The following is a 21,634-nucleotide window of genomic DNA, read 5'->3' as shown; positions in this document are numbered from 1 at the left end:
AGACTTAAGTTTTTCTTGAAATTCGTACTTCGAATATGGTTGATGGGGACGGATGGGAAGAAGATACATTTTGATTTTTTGACAAGATGACGGATACGAATCTACGATATATTCCGTATCATGGGTAATTTCATGTAACATTGGATTTTAAAATATGAATTATATGGAGTATGTGACATAATATTATTTTCAGTTTTTATATTAGTTTGTACCGACTAATATGTTTATATTTGATCAGTTATTGTTTTAAAAAATATATAATTTAATCACTTTTATTTTTTGTATATATATTTTTAGTTTTATATATTATCAATGTCCCGTGCAATAGCACGGGCACACACTAGTATAATAATAAAAAAGTCACTGGAGTATGTGAGGCCTCCAAAACTCAAATCCAACAATCTCATTGACTCCCTCCAAAACCAATCAAAATACCCTAAAATCCAAATTTTAAATATTAAAAAAAAAATACAAATAAAAAATCACGTAATATCAGAATCCCAGTAACCCCCAACAAAGTAAACTGCTCCTCCTACTTTCATGAAACTGCTCCTCCTCCTACTCAGCTTTCTTCAACAACGTCTTTTTCTCCTCTCATCACCGCTCACCATTATCCCCTACGAGAGAAGTTCTGGATATTCGCCACCTCGCACCCAGTTCTTTTTCGCCCTACACACACTGCGTCGCGCGGCTTATCAAGAAGTTATGAAGATCAGCCGTTCAACCTTATGGTACATACATTCCTTTCAAAATTGAATTTTAACTTCATATTCATGACTAATCGTGTGAATTTATGAGTTATGTGTTTCATCTTCTTTTCTGTTTACAGTTTACACCCACCAAAATATACCGCCATATTTCCTGATTAATCTCAGTTTGTGGCCGTACTAATTAATCTGTGTTATACTATATAAAATTGAAGATGAGTTAACGACAACGCGAATAATTTTTTTTATACAGATGAGTTACCCCTCTAATCGAGAAATTCAAATTGGGATGTGGGTACGGATGAGTCACCAACTCGATTACGATACATAGTTGTTATGGCGGTATATTATCTCTAAAATCCTATAATATAGAAATTTAGAATAGAATACCCAATGCTTGGCCACAGTGCCACGGCTAGAATACAATAATCTATCTCTAAAATCCTATAATGATTATTTAGATTCACCTCTCCAGGTTTACTGTCTTTCCTTTACTAATCGATCATAATACTACTATTCCTATGAATTGTGCAGTATGGAATTCTTTTATTTTTGTTTAATTCTTCTTGAGTTCTTGATATATAATAATAAAAATGCAACAAATTAGATGATAATGTATATTTGTAGCATATTTTGACGGTAGTTTGGTCTGTGGATCGTATGAAACATGGAAGCCTTATGCAAATTTCATATCTTTGTTAAACGCATTAGTATGTTTGAATGAAGGCTTATTCTTCATCGACTACCAAAAACATATGAAGATTATCTAAAAACCACTGAATATTTTTGTAAAAATGTTATATTTGTAGGAAACTATTACTTGAATCCATGCCTAAATGCAACAAAAAGAACGTGATTTATTCCAACAAGGACAATATTACGGAGTACAATAGCAATATATCAGAGATTTCTTATTACAGAATACGGAGTAAGGAATAAACTGTTTAATATGGTACAATGTCCCGTGCTAATTAATTTTGATTATTGATGATGTACGTAGGGAAGTGGTCAATGGGCACTAAGAATTGGGTTGTGCTACAAGCTCGAAGCCTCGAAGGCAACGTTTCTCCTTGCGCGGCACAAAGGTACATTTTCTTTTTCTTGCTCAGCTCGGTGATATTTTATGATTTTGTTCTTTCAAGTGCGTAATTGTTTTGTGAGACCTTTTTAATCATTTGTTGACTGGCACTGACATCTCCCACTGAATTGTTGATTTTGTTTGGTAATTTCCCAATTAATATGTTTATCGTTAACCTAATGTGAATTTGTAAAACTACACAATACTCCTATATGAATTTGTAAAACTACATAATATATGAATTTGTAAAACTACATAATAATGTATTTTTAGGGAGGTGTTGGAGTGCTGGTTTGAGAAGCTCAACGCGGAGGATCGGGTGTTATTTATAAATTTGTGAACGGAGGAATGTAAGTAGTTTTGTTCATTGGGCTTTAAAGGCGTTTGCAATTGCTGTAATAGGTGAATCCTAGAAGTGTACTTTAGCGTGTCGTGGATTAAGACTATAGGGTCACAATTGACGTGGTAATTCATATCGGTTGTGTTAGCGTTAATGGCTTTTGGGGCTAACTAGACAAATTATTTTAGCTCATAGTCCGTATATAAGAGTAATATTTGCCAATATAAATAGAGAAATTATTGTCATTAATCATCATTATAACTCAGATTCTTTAAGAGGTATTCATCTTCTATATAATATCTTAACTAGTGTGTGGCCCGGGCGATGCCCTGGTTGCTACATTAAATAGTTATAATTTAGGTTTTTCTTGAGCTTAATATTTGACCAAAATACATGTACTTCACAAAGTGATAAACATCCATTAAGTTCATCAACTACACAGATACACTACGTCATTTATCATGCCAAGTAATTGTTTAATTAGATCATCTTACAATTTGTATAATTCGTGTTCTAGTGGAACCAAGGCTCTATTTGACACGCGCATTTCAGGCATCTTAAATAATAAGGTGCTGAAATTTTAAGTCACCTCAAATTATTAAAGTTGTTTGTCAAGGACCTTAAATAGAATATAAGGTTTTGAAATTGACTTAAATTGATACGTTATTCAAAGTAACCTTTCAATTTAAGGTCCTTCAATTTTCATGTATTTTAGCTTCAAATTTTTATTTAAAATAATTATTTTATAAATTTCAGCTCCTTGAACCCTTAATTCTACCAAACAACTCATCTAATCAGGTACCTTATTAGTTTCAGCACATTATCAGTTTCATCTACAATCTTTTCCAATTTCAGCTAACTTATCAGTTTCAGCTCTATTTAATTTAGTTTTGCCAAACATAGCCTAAGTGCTTCAAATTAATAAACACCAAATTAGATATATATGCAACTATGTAGGATGTTTCTATAGTTGATGCTTATGAGACTTACGACATCATATTTCTTCATTGTTGTCCTAATGCTTTAATTATTAATTTTTTATTATCAAAATAGTCCATAGAAAATAAAATGTTACATAAAAATTTAGTTGTTTTACACGTTAACATTTATTTATAAATTAATATGAAGAGTTAAACAACAATAGTGGTTGGTTAAGATGGTAATGAGAGTTATCATCTATGCTTAAGGTCTTGTGTTCGAACCTCATTGTAATAATTTTTAATTGTCCATGACATAACAATTGGTGAGTGGATGGTGTGGCGTAAAGAGGAAGAGTACTGCGTGGCACATAGAAATTTTTCACAACGCTTTTTAATATATAGTATAGATTTTATAAGCTATGTACACATAATTAAATCTGGGTAAATAATTGAAAACAATAAAAATATGGGTAAATAATAAAGAAAATCGTAACATCCCTAATGAAATAATTATACAAAATTCAAGTCTTTGATACTCATAGAATCATTTTGTCTGTAAATAATTAAGAAATCGTAACATCTCTAACTAATGATTTAATCATACAAAACCCAAGTCTTTAATACTGGAAAAACTAGAATGTGTCGTCTATGGAGTTTATGTCCTTTATTACTCATGTTCACATGCGCCTCCGACCCAATAACAAACCAATATATTTTCAACCTAGCCCATACAATTTAACACAAGAAAAGGAAAAGAATCCTTACTCGAAAATTATGAGTTACTCTATTACTTTGAATCCTTACTAGGAAATTATGAGTTACTCTATTACTTGGAGGTCTCCAATTAAAATTAGTGCCGGATAGGCTTTCTTCAAATAAAACTACAATACTCCATGCGTCTCTTAATACTCACCCCGCTTTTCTTATAAAGTCGTCCCTTAATACTCACTCCACTTTCCTTATAAAGTCGTCCCGTAATACTCGCTCCGTTAAATTCGTTTCTATAAATGGCATACATTCACAATAACTAATATGATGTATACGGAGTACGTACTTATTGTTGGCCGGAGCACTTCGTATGAAAATTGGATTTATATTATTCTTGAAGAGAGGTATTAAGTGAAAATAGAGTGTTATGACATCCTTTTTGTTTTACAATAATCAATATCAGTTCGTTGTAAAGCACTTGCAAATACTGTGTATGTACTAAGTTACTTTGTATCCATTATTTATGATGAGATGTGTGTAAATTAATTGTTGATTGAATTATTTTTTGAATATTGTAATAAAGAACTAATGAGTATAAATAATATAAACAAGAAGACATTGTCAAACGTAATAAAAAAAAAAAGGAGACCATGTTGGTAAAGTAAAAAATCTAATATACATATATAAAGGAAGCATATTTGCTAAACTATTAGAGCGCCACCTAGGATTACTAATAGTTTCGGCCAATGAAAAATAAGATTTTTAATTTATTTTTGAATTAAAAAAATCGAGTGCCACGTAGATATTTAAATTAATTAATTAATTACTAAAATATACAATTCCATCCAAAATCAAACGCTCTAATAATTAAAAAATAAATCTAAAATAATCTAATGATTTCAGCCAATGAAAAATAAGACTTCAAAATTATTTTTGAATTAAAAAGTCGAATGCCACGTAGATAAATGATTAGATGCCACGTAAATATTTTTATTAAATAATTATTAAAATTTCTTATATACGATTTCATCCAAAATCAAACACTATAATAATTAAAAAATAAATCTAAAATGAAATTCAATCTAAAATAAAAAAATAAATTTAATCTAATATATAAAATATAGCAGTTGATATATGTAGGAAGTTTTTTTTAACGTAACAATTTAATAGAAACCGTGCATCGCACGGGCTAAATTCTAGTTATAATGTAATTTAACCTTCTAATATTTTATGTAACCCGTGCATAAACAATGAAAATGATGTAAAATACCCCGTTCAAAGAGAGAAAAGAAGCGCCAAATCTAAATCCAGTGGGAAGCACCCAGCAAAGGTCGCAACAATGGCGGCAACTGATTCTCGGAAACAACTATTTTCTCTGATTCGGGATTTTGTTGCAGAGAAATCTCATGGAGGTCTCTCCTCTCCTCTAAACTACGCGATTTGATCAATTGTCCTTCCAGTAAACTCAGCTTCAATTCGTTTCGCAGAGAGAAGAGTCTTTAGCTTGAAGAAGCGTATCGAGGAGCTTGAATCAGAGCTAGATGTCGCAAACACAGAGCTTGGAAATGGAAAACGGTTTAAGGAAACAACGGATCAAGAGCTCAAGGGTTTTGAGGTCGAATTATCGATGAACGAATCTTCAAACCAAACACTAGAGGTCTGATTCTATCTCTCAATTGACGAATTATCATTGAAATTTCGGAATTATCGCAGTAATTTTCATGTGACTGAGATGTTTTTGTTTGTTTTATTTGATGAATTTTAGGCAAGAATTGCTTCGATTCAGGATGAGATTTCGAAAGTAGGATCTGATGTAGATATTCTTAAGGTAATTTATTAACGATTCTGTTGCCTTTAATTCGAAATATCCGTCAGTTTTCTGATTTTGATGATATTGAATATATGTTAAATTCGGTGTGGAAATTGTTGCGAAGAATGAAGAAGCAACTCTAAGGTATGTTAAATTCACTGTTCAGATTATTTGATCAATTATAATTCAATGTCCTTCGGAAATGACCGTATACGATTTAAAATTCTCTACGTTTATGGAGTTAGGTTTTCTCTGATAAATAATTGTTCTTATGAGTTCGCTGTTGTTTGTATAGAGATGAATTTATCAATCAAATGTTCCAGTTCAAGACTGAGATAAGGTTTGTCCTGCGCAAGTCTATTTTTTCAGAGGAAATCATAAAATTTTCATAGAAAAATATGTAGGAGTAGAAGAGATTGATCAATAACAAACCATAATCTTATTATAAGACAAAGTGTTCTTATTTAACGTTGTCTGATTTATGATTTGCGTATGAATTTATTTCAATTGATATGTGCACATATGATATGCCTATTGCAGGAAATTCAAGGAGTTTTCACTTTCCAATCAGCAGCAAACTAGTTGCCAGAAAACTTCATCAGGTGATTTTCACTTTTCGATGTCCCTTGACTTATTTCACTTAACGACAATGAAGCTCATGGATCTAACATCATTTCTTGTACACATGACATTACATTGACTCTAGATTTAGCAAAAAAAAATAAAAGAATGGAAGAGTCTGTTGCCTGCAACCTGTGCTTGTTGCTCCTGGTTTTATGCAATCTGTGCTTTTTTTAGATTTAGCTCATGGAGTATAATGTTGCATTTATTGTTGATTTTGTTTGTCTCGGATAGTTAGTTGATTGAGTTTTGTTCCAGGTAATAGGCTTATTCTTCCCTTGATGGGAGGTTATCTATACATCAAAATCATGTCATGAGCTTTTATCACGTTCTCTATGAACAAAATTTAGACTTGGCAGGTTGAATGGCCATAGGAGCTATTAACTCAAATTCTGGTTTCCCTTGGATGAGGAGATGCCAACAGTGATAAAGTCATCCAACTCATTAAATATGATGATAAATCTTTTTTAAAAAAGGACTGAAAGAAGGATTCAGAGCTCTTTAACCTTTAAACAATTCCTTCAACAAACCGAATCACCGTGTTGTTCATACCCCCTAGGTGTGAAGGAATGAGTAACCACATGTTGCATGTAATTGCCATAAGACCCAGATTTTGTCACTTGGAACAGTAGTCAGGTTTCTATCTCATCTGTTTTATCATAAAAAAAAATCTATCTCATCTGTTTTATATATAAAAAAAAAGTATCTATCCCATCTGGATACAGGTTCATGTACTCATGTGCCTTGAAGTATGTCAACTTTATGCAAATGACTCATGATTTATAGTGTATGGTTTACTGCTTTATGTAAATTTCCTTGTGTCAAAGAGGGAAAATGAGAAGTGATTGGTCTTGCCAACAATGTGCCAATTGTGTTGCAACTTGCAAGCTTTATAGCGTTGAGGCCAAAGAACTTGTATCATTTGTAATCTGCTTTTAGTTTGCGCAAATATTATGTCTCAACTCCCAAGCGGGCTTGCAAAGTTGCCATATGTTATTAGATAAGAACGATCACCTGATCAACACCTGCATGGACCTTTCTTTTGGCTAATTTTGGTTTCTCTATGAACTTCCGGTGATGCAATCATAAACTCATAGTACCTTTTAATACTGTCTGGCCTTTCTCTGAATTGTCTTCTTTTAACATGGATTGACAACTTGTGGTCGTCATATTCTTTCCCTGTCAAAGGGAGTTGGAGCCATATTTTCGTTATGTGTGTGGGTGTGGGTAGGTGGGGGTGGGGGGGGGGGGGGGTGGTGATTGAAAGCTGAAGGTTATTCTTGATTGGTTGCTACATCTTCATTTGTTTGTTTTTATTGGCCGTGACTACATATATGAGAAGAACTGTGCTTCCATGGGATCATATGACATTATACTTGAATGATTTGCTTGTGCACAAGTTCACTGGAATTCTTGATGAATGACATCCTTGCATGACTTTTCAAATTAAATTATGCATCTGAGAAGTACAACTGAAATCAGTCTTCCATGAGATCCAATTTCTGTTTGTGTATATTACCTAAGTGTACTCCCGTGTTCCCAATGAAGTTGGTAAGTCAAGGCAACATTATTTACTTGAATTTCCCTTATACATTGTAATTTTATGCGACTTAACCCTGCCCAACAAGATGACAACTTTGAGTGTACTATTAGAATGTAATCATGCAGGCATTGCAGATGCAGAATTGATTGATCTTGAGAAGAAGGTCTCCTTCATGGTTGCTCAGACTGACACAGAAGAAGAAGAACGTGACAGGGAACAGAATCTACATAATCTGGTACACCTCGTGTATTGGAGATGGCTACTAGAAATAAAGATGTTATTGCAAAACTTATCATTTCTTATTATAACTAGGATATATTGATATGTGATTTTCTCCACGATAGACCCCGATATTTTTAAGTACTAGGTTTTTTTGTGTGAAGGTACTAGGTTTTTTTGTAAGTACTAGGTTGTACTCTTCTTTCCTTGGGAAGTTTCTATGACTGACTGACAATGTGCTTCTGCAACTGTGCAGCTGCAACAAGATGTTGTTGTTTTAAGCAGAAGACTGGAGCTGATTGAGACAATAATGAAGGACATGAAGGAGTTGCAGAACTTGACAAAATATCCTTGTTGATTGTGTTATTTATTTCCCTGTTTTATGCCTGAATCACTGCACTCTGTGCTTACATTGTCGATGCTATTTTTCTGTACAGTGGTTTGTGTAAATTCAAGATTTCAATTGGTGTTGGAGTAAACCACTTGTTGACGTAGAAGTACAAAAGGCTTATGAAGTCGGTTGCCCAGTACATTTAGGAACAAGCTTATGAATTTATGAACAATACTTAGACTAGTATCGCTGTACTATGAACTCTCACATAAAATATCTATACAATGTCATGTTGTCTTTGACTGGATACAATCAGACTTCTAACGTGGAGGAGAAATGTGCTCTCTTCAGTGAGGAATTGCAAAGGATGTGTATCTGTCGTACTTGTCATCTTGATAATTCAGAGGCCTTGGCGGAAGTACTTCAGGCGATGGAGCTAAGCTGATTTCCTGTAAGCACTGCATTTGGTTTAGCCTCTTGTTCATGTTCTCATAGGTGGCCTTTAATTAGTTAATTGGTGTGTGTTCTCATTGCATAAAATAGTTTAAGATAGAGAATTAGAGATACTGTGAACGTGCAAATCTTTTTGTCTTTGATGATTTAGATATGACAAATAAACTGTAAGTGCTGCAAAGAAGTGAGAAATGTTGCGAGTACAGCAGTGTACTTGTCACTTTTAAATTTTTTCCCTATCTCTTCCTTTTGCAAGCAGTTTTCTGCAATTGATAAAATTAGGAATATATAAAACTCTGATGGCTTTTCCCCTGAGTTCTGCACCAATGACTTTTGCTACTGTACTTCTGTACTGTGTTGTGTACTCGTGTATTAAGTTATACTAGAAGCAAAGAGGGCAAAAGAGGGGGAAAATCACAACTGATGTCCAAGGACCCCCTCTTCACTGCCACCACCAAGATGGTGACATGGAAGAGAGGATGAAAGAATGAATAATCGTATGAGGCTATAAACATCAATAGGGTGATTAGGGATGTGTTGCAGTTATCTTCACCTATAAAACCCTGTTAAGCTGCAGCAATGTGCCGTGGGAAACACCAGCTTAATGCTATGACCTATTTTGTGTATTATCTACAGTTTCTCTTGCTGATTCTTCTGCTTCTGCTTTGATCAGTGATAATAACGTACGTTTAGGGATGATGGTGGCTTGGCCCTGCAAAACAATAAGAAACTAGCACTAATGAGGATATACTATTTACGAGTAGTCGATAACACAGATCTTAATACTTCCCGGTTAATCTTCAACTGACTGAAAATGGTCGAACATTAGTAACTGATTAGTGATTATATATGTTATTCATTAGATGATAAGCCTAAAAGAATGACTCTCCTGTGTAACTCAGTTCTATGTGGCAGAAAAATCATAAATATTCTCCTTTTAATTGCTACACTAGTGTGTGGCCCGGGCGATGCCCCGGTTACTACATTTAATAGTTAAAATTTTAGATTTCCCTTCAACTTAGTATTTGACCAAACTACATGTATTTCACAAAGTGAAAAAAATCCATTTAGTTCGTCAACTACGCAGACATGCTACGTCATTTATCATGCAGTATTTTTTCAATTAGATCACCTTACAATTTGTATAATTTGTTTTGTAGTGGAATTAAGTGCTTCAAATTAATAAACATCAAATTAGATATATATATATGCACCTAGGCCGTTTCTATAGTTGATACTTATGAGATTTACGACATCATGTTTCTTCATGGTTGCCCCAATGCTTTAATTATTAGTTATTTATTATTAAAATAGTCTATAGAAAATAAAATGTTACATAAAAATTTAGTTGTTTTTGACTTCATGTTTACATTCTTTGTAAATTAATGTGAAGAGATAAACCACAATTGGTGGTTGGTTAAGATGGTAATGAGAGTTATCAGCTACATTTGAGGTCTTGTGTTCGAACTTTATTGTATTTATTTTGGTGAAACACTTGGTGAGTGGATGATGTGTTGTAAAGGGGAGAGTAATACGTGACACATAGACATTTTTCACAACGCTTTTAAATATATTAATATGGATGGACACCTGGGGTAATTAAAAAAGTATCAGTTAGGATACTCACAGGAGTTACATCAAATCTAGAGAGATTCATGGATGTAAGAAACTTGCTTAATGCAACTGTCTTTGAATTAGCAGGTCCCAGGACATCAACTTCTGTGGTGAAAAGGGCAGAGACTGGCCTATGGTCAGAGAATTTACTTTCTCCACGAACATAGGAAAGTTGTTGTATCCCTTTCCCGAACCACATAATCCTGTCACACCTGAAATCACAACAATTATCAAATTAGTTTAGGTCTTAGCGGAATAATCTAAAGATTCAAAGGTCTGTAGTCTATATAACAAGTAAACACAAACTGACAAGTTATACTGATGTATAGTTGTACCATGCTGGGGTTCTTCGCTTTTCTCCTGTATTTGGATTGAATGGGGCGTGTTTGTCTCCTGTGTATCTATTTCCAAGTTCTACAGAGTACTTGTAGGTGGGTGCAAACTCTATATCCCCTTCTTTCCAGCCTTGGAATACTCCTTGCTGTTGTTCCTTCTTGAGCTGGTCAAACTTCTGCAGTTCTTTCCATTTCTTCTTTCTTATCAGCTCCCTGGCCTTATCATCATCCATGCATAGTCGGTAGTTCAGGTCCCCAAACCAGAATATTCGGCTGTTTCACCAAATACAGTACAATTTCATCAGAAATAGCACAATCAATACAGTATATACCTGATTAACCATGCTTTTGCTCGTGGAGCTATTCCCCTTCTCAAAAGTACAATTACTGGCCTTTAGAATCTCCCTTTTCGTTAGTCTTAAGTCTTGACAAGTTTGTGTTAAAACATATGGAAGGCTAGCTTCATATGTTCATTTTTGCTCTTTTGTCTCCCCCTAACTTATCTATATTTTTTTTGGTTAAGTTGTTTTTGCTTTTGTCTGTGAGGGGAAAGGGATTATGATGTAGGATGCTTACTCGTGTCCGGATATGGTGGGAGGAAGAGGATCATCAAACTCTTGAGGAAGGCGAGGGAAGGTTGTTCGCTTGAAGATTTCCCCAACTTGTTGATTCCTTCGCAACTCATCCCCTTTCTTCTGTCCGGAAGCCAAATGAGCAGTAATGAAGCAGAAACTAGTTCCATCTATTGACATACTGACTGAGACAGCACCTTTGTTCCCCAAGTAACCCATTATACCACAAGCAACAGGAAATGCCTTGACATTTGATACTCTATACTTCCTTATAATATCCCTTTTCATCCATACACTTATGAAGATTCCGACCATCTTCTTGCTGGCCATCAATTTATATGCAGCATTTCCACCTTGTTGTCCGTCATGTTGACTTTTCAATCTCTCTCTCAATGGAGTCGTGCTTCTTTTAAATCTCGTTTCTCCTCTAGAATTCGAAGGCTTGGCATATTCATAATCGTCACTAATTATTGGAGAATTCATTGTAGGTGTTAACCAAACACACCCAACTTTATTGTTGAGAGTTTTTCCTATTAGCAGGTTCCATTTTCTTGCATCTGTATAATCTTCCATTCCGATCACTGTCATTGTTTTAAGAGGTACAATCTCTTGAAACCTGTACAAGAACAGTATTAGCTTATCATAATTACAGATTGGAATTGGATCGTAATATGCAATAGATTACGGATTACCCACCCAAGAACGTAAATGTCCACTGCGTTCTTTAAATTTAGCCATTCATCCAAATCTGCAGCTAGGCTTCCTATTGGTGATTTTCCACCCACATTCCATGTCCCCACGAAAACCCTGTGTCAAACATGTTAACCGTTACAATAGTACAATGACAAAAATTATTTGGTACGCGTTAATGAATGTTGATAATAATAATAAATTTATATCCTATTTTTAAATGATAACTTCCCTCCCGATGTCCATTATATTTATAACACAACTTCTTCCAAAAAAAATAAAAAAAACACAGACATTGGTATTGCACATTGAACTCCATTAATAAACCTTGTTGTTATTAGTTGGTCAATGAAATTGAATTACCTTAGTTCATGTGTTAACCCTGAAGATCTGATATCTCTAGATGTCACAAAACTATGGCTCTGGTATTCCTCAGGTTCACTATCTGAAAGAAACTCGATCAGCATTATCGATACGAGAATATGCACAACTAATAACAGTCTAAAGAACACAACATGAAAACTGTATTGAACAAATACTCCTTTTGAATTGAGGAATTGAAGGGGGTTAATTAATAGAGGAAAAATTAAAGTTGCAGTTTTCACACCTGAAACTTCAGCCGAGCTAGACGGTTCGGATTTCTTGGCTTTCTTTCTGAGCCATCTCTGAGACCTGCCTGATGATGACCTTAACAATTCACTACCCATTGCTTAACAACAAGGCACCGTCCATGCAATAATTACAGTAAGCCTTTAATTTTGAGGTTTGAATTTCAGGTGTTATACTGTATTATTACCATTTCTTGAGCAAAAATTTGAGAAAATAAGAAGAAAATGTAGTTCCTTGCAAGCAAGAAAACTTCAATAATCAGACTGTGAATGATTAAACAAATCACGATTCACGCTGGCGATGAAAGACGTGATAAGCTCAATAGATCATATACTAATTATAGCTTAAACACAATAAAAGGTCAAATTAGATTTTTAATTAGTTGAATACTATACTATACAGTTTGATATTATATTAGTCCAATCTTGAATCTTCCATGTTATTGACTATGTAAACTATAACTGGACAAGGTATCAAATCTCTAAGAAACAGGTTCATTAGTTAAGAGACTTAAAATCGATCATAAGAATTAGTTGTGAGTTTGTGATCCTCTCAAAGTCAGTCCCCAGCTTTGTTTATTACGTACTGTGCTCCCTCATGGTGGTTGTCACGTATTGTCTGCCTTGCTGTTCCTACTTCTACCTCTTTTTATTCGGGTTAACATCACTTGTCAATTTTGGTTTTGAGTCAGCTTTCAAGGAGAGGTCCTTGTGGAAATCAAACGTTTTTATTATCACTCGGATTTACCTAGCAATTATAGGTATGTATAATACGAGGTCTAAGGCATTATATAGTTTCGAAATAATAGGGACAGTTACGCATTTCACAACAACTAAAATAAACGATTGGAATGTAAGAAATAATTATGTGAAAGGTGGAATGTTGTAAGAAAAGAATAATAATAAAAAATTGGGTTGAGTGGAGTGGTATAAGAAAAGAAGAATAAAAAAATAGGTTGGCTGGAAAGTTATGAGTAAAAAGAGAATATAAAGTAGATTGACTGAAAAGTTGTAAGTAAAGTGGAAAAAATAGCAGTGTGAATTCATTAAATATGATGAGTCAAATACCAAAATTAGAATAAAGCACATTATCCCTATTATTTTGAAACACCCATATTTAAGAAAACATTCCCCATTATTTCGAAATGGAGGGAGTACATTAATTAATAGCATTATCAAAACTGGGGTGAATAAAGAAGACACTAAGTCGAGCCAAATCATGGCATGACACAACCCAATACAAAAAAAAATGCATGGCACGGGGTAGGCGCGCATAAAATATTATCGTGGGTGCCGGACATGAATGTTTCCTTTTTTTTGGGAAAGGTTTGACAAGACTCGACATGACACGAGTCACATGTCCCAATACGGAAAAAATGCTAAAGTACGTGAAATTTGACTTAAGCACACAAGTACCAGTGTCCACACACTGGCATCTGGGTTAAGGGCATGCATGCCTGAGCCGCCCTTTTGAAAATTTTTAAACACAACAAATAGCTGGTGGGCTACGTCGTTGGTCGGGCTTAGCCAACCCAAAACGCATGGGCTTAGCATGAGGCACGGTTAGGGTGTCAAATCGGTTATCGGATCGGTTACAAACAGTTTGGGTCACGTCGAATTGGATAAGTCGGGTTATTGTTCTTATCTGCATCGATTTGGGTCAGTTCGAAGAACTTTGAAGTCAGGTCATATATTTTTTCGGGTTCAAGTCGGTTTCGGTTTAGGCCAATCACAAATTTGATTTGAGTTAGCTTGGATTAAAAATGGTTTTGTACAGGTTTAATTGTGTTCATGTCGAGTTTGGTCTAGGTGTATATCAGATTCGGGTTCAATTCTGCGCGTGGGTCATGTTCGGATCCAATAAATCTCAGGTTCAGAACTAGTCTGGATTGACGAGTCTCAAGTTCGGGTCAAATTGGGAGCGGGCATACCTCGAATTTGGATCAATTATGGATATAGTATGTGGTTCGAGGTTAATCAAGTTCGACTTGTTTTCTTGTGTTCTATAGACCAAGTGACTCTTGAGTTCAAACGAATCTCTTTATTTTTTCTAAGACTTCATGGGAAATAAAGATTTTTTAGGCTTCTAGTATTATTTTGTCTCCAAAATAATTAAAAAAATATTGAATAACTTTTCATATATTGAACTGAATAGACTTCTATACTTAGTATTTAAAAGCAAAACCTCATTTGATTAGATGACACGCCTCATTTCTTCTTTCCACCATCAATTTGATTTTTTTAAATTAATTTTTTTTTCCAATTTTTGTTGTTGTTGTATGCTTTATTTTATAACTCCAAACGCTTCTTACACTTCATCTTTCTCATACAACGTCAATTTACCAATTTATTCATTCAACATCTTTCAATAGCCCCATCTCCATCTCCACCTTTAACACTCAATATTAATTTATTTTAATTTATGTATTATTTCAACCTTCAAATTTCTTCTATTTAAATAATATATATTCTCACTAAAATCACAAGCTTAATAAAATTAAAACATAGGAAGGCAATTAAATAACCACTATATAACCGCTCGTTCTTTGAACGGGATCGGAAGCTAGTTATTAGATTAATTTGGTTTACTTAGTCATATTAATAGCGAGTAATGAACCAGTTTCAGGTATATCTCAGGTGCCTTTAGGTATCTAGTCGATTTAGGTCAGATTATTATTTTGAATTTCAGATATAATCGGGTCGGATAGACAATGATTCAGTTGAGTTAGGATTTGTTTTGACACGGGTCGGGTTAAATCGGATATCGAACTTTATCGGTTTAGGTCGATTACGGTTGTTCTCGGGTAAAATCCATTTTCAGATTTCTATCAGATCGGATGTGGGTTTAATTTGTTTGAAATTCATGGGATGCAAATCGGGTTGCGTGTCTCCTGAGATTGCTAGTGGACGGTTCGGAATCGAATCTTAGATTAATGGGTTAAATCAGATTTTGGGCCAAAATTTGATCGTATAGGATCAGTTTTGAGATCCCTATTTCTTCGATATATTTGGTTCCATGTTGATTAGTTTTTTTTGTGTTAGCACCCGGTTCACCCTTAGGGCTAATTCGGATTCGGGGCGAGTTCTAGGTGGTTAGGTTTCAATCCCCTCACAAATCACAATGGTTGTTGCGGGAGGGTCGAACACGGGTTCTCCCTACCAAGTTCAGCCTCAATCGCCCCTAAACCAACAACCAATTTATTGGAGCACAAAGCAAAGACAGCAATGTTGCCACCAACAAACGCACAACTGAAGACTGCAACAAACAGAGAAATCAGCTGCTCACTGCTTTGCTTACTCAGTTGTTCAGCTTAGTTGATGCACAGATTGATGACATATCATTAGCTTACACAGATTGCTGACATGCAATACTTAGTTGTTAGTTGAACAAAGTTAATTATAACTAACTCTCTGATCAATCTGATCAGCAGTTAGAAGATGGCTAGCTTGACTATAAATAGTTGTATAGTCTTGCTCTTTAGCTTGTAATTTGATTTTCTAAATCAATAAAATCTCTCCCTCTCTTCTCTCAATGAAGTTCTGGTTACGAACTTCTACACAATTGGTCCATGTTGATTACTTTCACTTGATTTCTCGCTGGTCACTTTTTGACCGCCTTTTTCCCACGATTTTTACAGTAGTACGTGTATGTGACTATAATCCTAATAATAACGTGTTACGGAGTATGAGTTTTGATCATGTGAGTGAGTTATATTTCCATGTGTTCGGAGATGCATTTATTGAACGTAATTGGCTAACGTAAATTTAAACAAAAGCACAACATTTGAAACTATGGCTCTCAACGTAAAAAGATAAAATAAAAGAAAAAGGACAGTACTCTACATGTTGTTGGCATTGTTTCCAGAAAGGGAGTGCAGGTCATATAATCGTACAAATATATGGTCCCTTTAAATTAATTTCTACAGATAAACAACAATTTGGTTGTGATATTTTGCATAATAAGAGGGTTATCTGATTAAGTGGTTGTAGTTTCATCATTTCATTGTCTAGTGGGCACTGAGAAAATGTATGCGACGCCAAAAACATGTCATAATTGATTTAGATGTGCATGTATAGACTTCACAGTGTCACTGATGCGGGCTCCGTTTGATTGGTGTAAAACGTTTTCAATGTCAAATGATTTTTCATGGAAAATATTTTTCAAGAAAAAAACACAATTCCAAACCACTTTTCCTTTGTTTGGTTCCTTAAAAGAAAATGGGGGAAGATAGTGAAGATTAATTGAGGGGAAGAAGGGAGAGAGAGATAATGATCATTCTACTATGGCCATCATAAAAATGACCACGGCTTAGAATTAATATGGGCCACACAAAAATCTTTTCTTTTATCTTTAAATTTAATAAAAATAATATATTTTAATGAATTAAATTATTTTATCTTTAAATTTAAATACACAATTTCTTTTATGAAAACAGTTTTTGTAACTTCTGAATATCCCAAAATTAATTATTTGTATTATCTGAAATTAATAAATAAAATAATTAGGAAAGTTAATTAACACTTAACTTTATTTCTCCCTCATCTTGCTTAAGGTAATCCAATGTTATCACTAATTCTTGTCGGAGTTCTGATGGCCGGCAAATCGACCCCGTCATTCTTCGTTCTTCGTCGTTCATCGTTCATGGGTGTCGCCGAAGATCTTTAATCATCATAATGGTATCGTCCTTGTTCCTAATTACCACGAAATTCTGGATTTTTGGTTTTGGGCCGGGGTTGTTTGGCGGTACCAGAAATTATTCATAGGGGGGCCAAATTTTAACATATAATTTTTATAACATTGAAAAAAAAAATTAAGAAAAACAAGGGAGCTAAGAATCGAACCTTGTACCTCCTTGCACCTTCAATTTATAAGGAAAATAACCACTTGATCTATACTAGACATGTGCTTTTAAAGTGCATATTAAATACTTGAACATATCATGGGGGGGCCACGGCCCCAGCCAGCCCCCCCCCTTAATTCCGCCCCTAGGTTGTTAGATCTGGAAATTAATGGGATGAAAAAGAGGGAGGTGATGTGAAGCAAAAAGTAATGAATTTCGGTGCTTGTTCCATAGACTTTGCAATGATTATTTGTTTCCATGGCCGTAGAAACGAGAAACTATAGACTTTGGTGGCCGCCGGAAAAAATGGAGTCACGACGGAAGTTTAGAAATTCGCCGGGAGTGTTAAATCTGTTGAAGAATAATAATGTTTTAGTGTTAAATCTGGAATTTCCGTCGATTGAAATGTTGTCATGGGTGGGATTTGTGTTGGAAAAAGTTGCAGGTCTGCCGCTGCCATGGGTGAAGGAAGAAACCGAGGTTTTTACTGAATATCCTTATGTTCTTATGGTCATTATCAACATCATGTATGGATAGTATCCAAACACTTTGGTTGTCGTTACAATCCTTATGTCTTTATGAAATTACTAACATCTGCAGGGGTAGTATCCATAAACATTGTTGGTATCTACCTGCCTTAAGTTATTATAGATAATACCAACATCATTCATGGATAGTATCCAAACACAATTAAAAATGATGATTTAGTGCAACGTGTCCGTAATTTCCCCCTTTTTTCTCCCGACAGTGAAACTCTTACACTCTGTTTCCCGCTTTCTCCCCTCCACTTTCTTGTTTAACCCGCTCCCAGAATTGTACATTCGAACCCTAAATTCTATTCTTCTAAAACCTAATTTCGCTCTTTTCAACCCACTCCAAGAATTATACATTAAAACCCTAAATTCTATTCTTCTAAAACCTAGTTTCGCTCTCTTTAATTTCAATTTAAGCCTCTTCTCAGGTGAATTGAGCACTAAACCCTAAATGAATTGTACATTAATTTATAATTTGTGGAATTTATAATGATTATGGGTCCTTGTTTCTTTGTAAATGCAGGCGGAGGTATCCGGATTACTTCCCAAATACAGGTTAGTAACGACAAATTACGGTGTTGGTCATGTCCGAAGGGATACAAGATGCAAATGAAAAAGGTTCCCTTGAAATTGTTTTAGATGCAAATAGATTAAATTTTGAATTATAAAAATCTTTCATTTGTTTTCGGGTTTGGATAATTTCTTATTTGTTTTCTTTTATGTCATGGTTGCTTGAATAGCGAATGAGTGTTATAGAAAACCATGTGAATAAACTCAATATATTGGAGGGTTGGAAACATGGATTATACATTGAATCAAGTGAAGGACCTCATAATAAAGTCGATGAAAACAGGGGACGGTAATCGAGGATGTTCTCCGAATTCCCCCATTCTCTATCAATAACAACAACCTAATGGGTAATCGAGGATGTTCTCTGTTCTTAACTCCAGTCAGAAATTCTGTGAAAAGGAAGTTGATTATTGACCTGGATGAAAACTGTTAGGTTATGATACATATGACAATTCATAAATCATGCGGAAAAACCATAAAGCCAGGAAAACATATTATTTACACATAATCATTTAGCATAGTTTAGATGCATACTCTTTGTTGCGTGCCTTCCCTAGCTGCGCCCGAACCGAACAAGAACAAGTCTTTAGGACTCCAAGTGTCGTCCCTCCGTAGATAGTCCACAGCACGTCCGGATCCGCCTTAAGATTGACCAACTAGAATCGCCCTTAAGGTACTATTATTTTCGGCACTTTATAGGCAAATGTGTGACTGAATTTTTCTCTCAAAAACTCACTTTGAATACTTTGAAACTTGTTATAAATTGTGAGCCCTAGCCTCATATTTATAGGGGTATGGAAAGGGAATCGAAATCCTATTCAGATACAAATTAATTAAACCTAGAATCCTACAAGAACTCTAATTTAATTAATTTATCAAATAGAATTAGGAATTTAATCATTAACCGAACTCTGCATGTTTTAGGAAACGTGCACGAACACAAACACTTGCACACACACACGCACGGCAGCCACGATGGGCCCCCATGCGTGCGCGCGAGCAGCAGCCCACGCAGCGCCCGCGCGCGCTGCGCGCTGCGCGTGCTGTGCGCGCTGCGCAGCCTGCTGGGCCTGGCCTTGCGCTGGGCCTGGCGTGGCTGTTTGTGCGGCGCGCTTGGCTTGCTGGGCGATGGCCTGGCTTCGTGCTGGGCCTCGTCCGGCAGGCCTCGTCCGATGCTTATTCGTACGATGCGCTTCCGATTAAATTTTCCGATTCCGGAATTCATTTCCGATACGAACAATATTTAATATTTCCGATTCCGGAATTAATTTCCGTTTCGAACAAATATTTAATATTTCCGTTTCCGGAATTATTTTCCGATTCCGGTAATATTTCCGATTCTGATAATATTTCCGTTTCCGGCAATATTTCCGATTCTGGCAATATTTCCATTTCCGATAATATTTTCCGATACGTACCATGTTTCCGTTTCCGGCAACATCTACGACTTGGATAATATTTATATTTCCGATACGATCCATATTTCCGTTTCCGGCAATATCATCGTTTCCGGAGTATTCATTTCTTGCCTGTGACGATCTTAGCTCCCACTGAAACCAAGATCCGTCGGTTCCGAATATCCATAGATAGAGTATTTAATGCCATTAAATACTTGATCCGTTTACGTACTATTTGTGTGACCCTACGGGTTCAGTCAAGAGTAAGCTGTGGATTAATATCATTAATTCCACTTGAACTGAAGCGGCCTCTAGCTAGGCATTCAGCTCACTTGATCTCACTGAATTATTAACTTGTTAATTAATACTGAACCGCATTTATTAGACTTAACATAGAATGCATACTTGGACCAAGGGCATTATTTCCTTCAGTCTCCCACTTGTCCTTAGGGACAAGTGTGCATTTCCTAATTCCTTTGTCGCTCGATGCTTGCTCTTGAACATAAGGTAAGAGTTGTCATCCTTATTATGTCCAGAGGTGTTCCTCGGTTTCAGAGTTCAACTGATCAAATAAACAGATAATCATAGCCTATGATTCATCCGAGCACGGCCATGCATTTCACAGTTTCTAGCTCTCCGAGTGGCCTTGTACAACTTTTAAGCATCTCATCCCGATTTATGGGAGGACAATCCCAATCTTGCGATCTTGAGATTAGACTTCGTTTGATAGGTGATTACCTGAGCGTTGCCTTTATAGCCTCCTTTTACGGTGCGACGGTTGGTCAACGTCAAAGCAACCAGTTCTCAAACAAGTAATCTCAAATCACTCAGGTATTGAGGATTTAGTGTCTAATAATTTAATGAAATTTACTTATGACAGATTTTCATCTCTTACAGTAAAGTTTCATAGGTCTTGTCCGATACTAGTCTTCCCAAAGTAAGTATCTATGCAAATGATTATGACATTGCCATGTCCACATAGTTCAAGAAACAGAACTACTAGTCATCTTGCATTCTAATCGTCTAACGTTTTCTATGCGTCCAATTTTATAGAAAACTCCGATTAGGGACCATTTTTCAACCTTTGACATTCAAGTTCACTTGATAGACATTTCTTAGTCACAGGACTGGTCCTGACAGTCTATCTTGAATATATCGTCAATATTGAAGGGGCTCATCATTTAATAAACCATAAATTAAATGGAAAAATGAATTCATTTCATTTATTGTGAATGATTAACCAATAATGTTTTACAAAGATTTAAACTCTAAAACTTTAAAACATTAAACAGAGACATCAAAGCCATTCTCCAATATGCTTGATTCCCATAGCTGCAGTGTGCGAGTTGTGCTTCGCCTGCGGCAGAGGTTTAGTTAATGGATCTGATATGTTGTCATCAGTTCCAATTTTGCTTATCTCGACTTCTTTTCTTTCAACGAACTCTCGTAGAAGGTGAAATCTACGAAGTACATGCTTGACTCTCTGGTGGTGTCTAGGCTCTTTTGCCTGTGCAATAGCTCCGTTATTATCACAATACAGGGCTATTGGTCCTTTAATGGAGGGGACTACACCAAGTTCTCCTATGAACTTCCTTAGCCATATAGCTTCCTTTGCTGCTTCATGTGCAGCAATGTACTCCGCTTCAGTTGTAGAATCCGCAATGGTGCTTTGCTTAGCACTTTTCCAGCTTACTGCTCCTCCGTTGAGGCAGAAGACAAACCCAGACTGTGATCTAAAATCATC

The 21,634-nt window shown here is 35.5% G+C and overlaps 2 protein-coding genes across 4 annotated transcripts; one reads left to right on the top strand and one right to left on the bottom strand.

Annotated features, from left to right (window-relative positions):
* The first annotated feature begins 532 nt into the window (after nt 1–532).
* Nucleotides 533–8,969, top strand: LOC110777539 (uncharacterized). Of its 3 annotated transcripts, none has more exons than XM_056826549.1 (10): nt 533–731; nt 1,708–1,792; nt 5,035–5,165; nt 5,241–5,410; nt 5,519–5,581; nt 5,688–5,707; nt 5,859–5,903; nt 6,104–6,165; nt 7,838–7,962; nt 8,203–8,969. In XM_056826549.1, the coding sequence occupies exons 2-10, from the start codon at nt 1,719–1,721 to the stop codon at nt 8,302–8,304; spliced, it is 792 nt and encodes a 263-aa protein (XP_056682527.1). In that variant the 5' UTR covers nt 533–731; nt 1,708–1,718; the 3' UTR covers nt 8,305–8,969. The 3 variants fall into 3 exon arrangements, with proteins under 3 accessions (XP_056682527.1, XP_021837836.2, XP_021837835.2); XM_021982144.2 differs by having other exon boundaries at nt 534–731; nt 7,862–7,962; XM_021982143.2 differs by having other exon boundaries at nt 538–731; nt 7,853–7,962.
* Nucleotides 8,970–9,022: 53 nt separating this feature from the next.
* LOC110777538 (type IV inositol polyphosphate 5-phosphatase 6) lies at nt 9,023–13,090 on the bottom strand. Its single transcript, XM_021982142.2, has 7 exons — nt 12,549–13,090; nt 12,305–12,386; nt 11,948–12,058; nt 11,256–11,867; nt 10,680–10,952; nt 10,358–10,556; nt 9,023–9,442 (listed from the first exon to the last, which is right to left on the bottom strand). The coding sequence occupies exons 1-7, from the start codon at nt 12,646–12,648 to the stop codon at nt 9,338–9,340; spliced, it is 1,482 nt and encodes a 493-aa protein (XP_021837834.1). The 5' UTR covers nt 12,649–13,090; the 3' UTR covers nt 9,023–9,337.
* Nucleotides 13,091–21,634: the final 8,544 nt, after the last annotated feature.

Source organism: Spinacia oleracea, chromosome 1, assembly GCF_020520425.1.
Source record: "Spinacia oleracea cultivar Varoflay chromosome 1, BTI_SOV_V1, whole genome shotgun sequence".
Lineage (NCBI taxonomy): Eukaryota > Viridiplantae > Streptophyta > Magnoliopsida > Caryophyllales > Amaranthaceae > Spinacia > Spinacia oleracea.
The sequence above is the reverse complement of the archived record's forward strand: the minus strand, read 5'-3'. Positions and strand labels throughout refer to the sequence as shown.

Bases quoted from the DNA above. Each gene is read 5' to 3' on its own strand.
- LOC110777538 (XM_021982142.2), bottom strand. From the start codon at position 12,648: ATGGGTAGTGAATTGTTAAGGTCATCATCAGGCAGGTCTCAGAGATGG. The intron at 12,387-12,548 runs GTGTGAAAACTG...AGTTTCTTTCAG, and splicing joins TAGCTCGGCTGAAGTTTCAG to ATAGTGAACCTGAGGAATAC. The intron at 12,059-12,304 runs GTAATTCAATTT...TGTTTGACACAG, and splicing joins GGGTTAACACATGAACTAAG to GGTTTTCGTGGGGACATGGA.
- LOC110777539 (XM_056826549.1), top strand. From the start codon at position 1,719: ATGGGCACTAAGAATTGGGTTGTGCTACAAGCTCGAAGCCTCGAAGGC. The intron at 5,582-5,687 runs GTAATTTATTAA...ATTGTTGCGAAG, and splicing joins CTGATGTAGATATTCTTAAG to AATGAAGAAGCAACTCTAAG. The intron at 5,708-5,858 runs GTATGTTAAATT...TTGTTTGTATAG, and splicing joins AATGAAGAAGCAACTCTAAG to AGATGAATTTATCAATCAAA.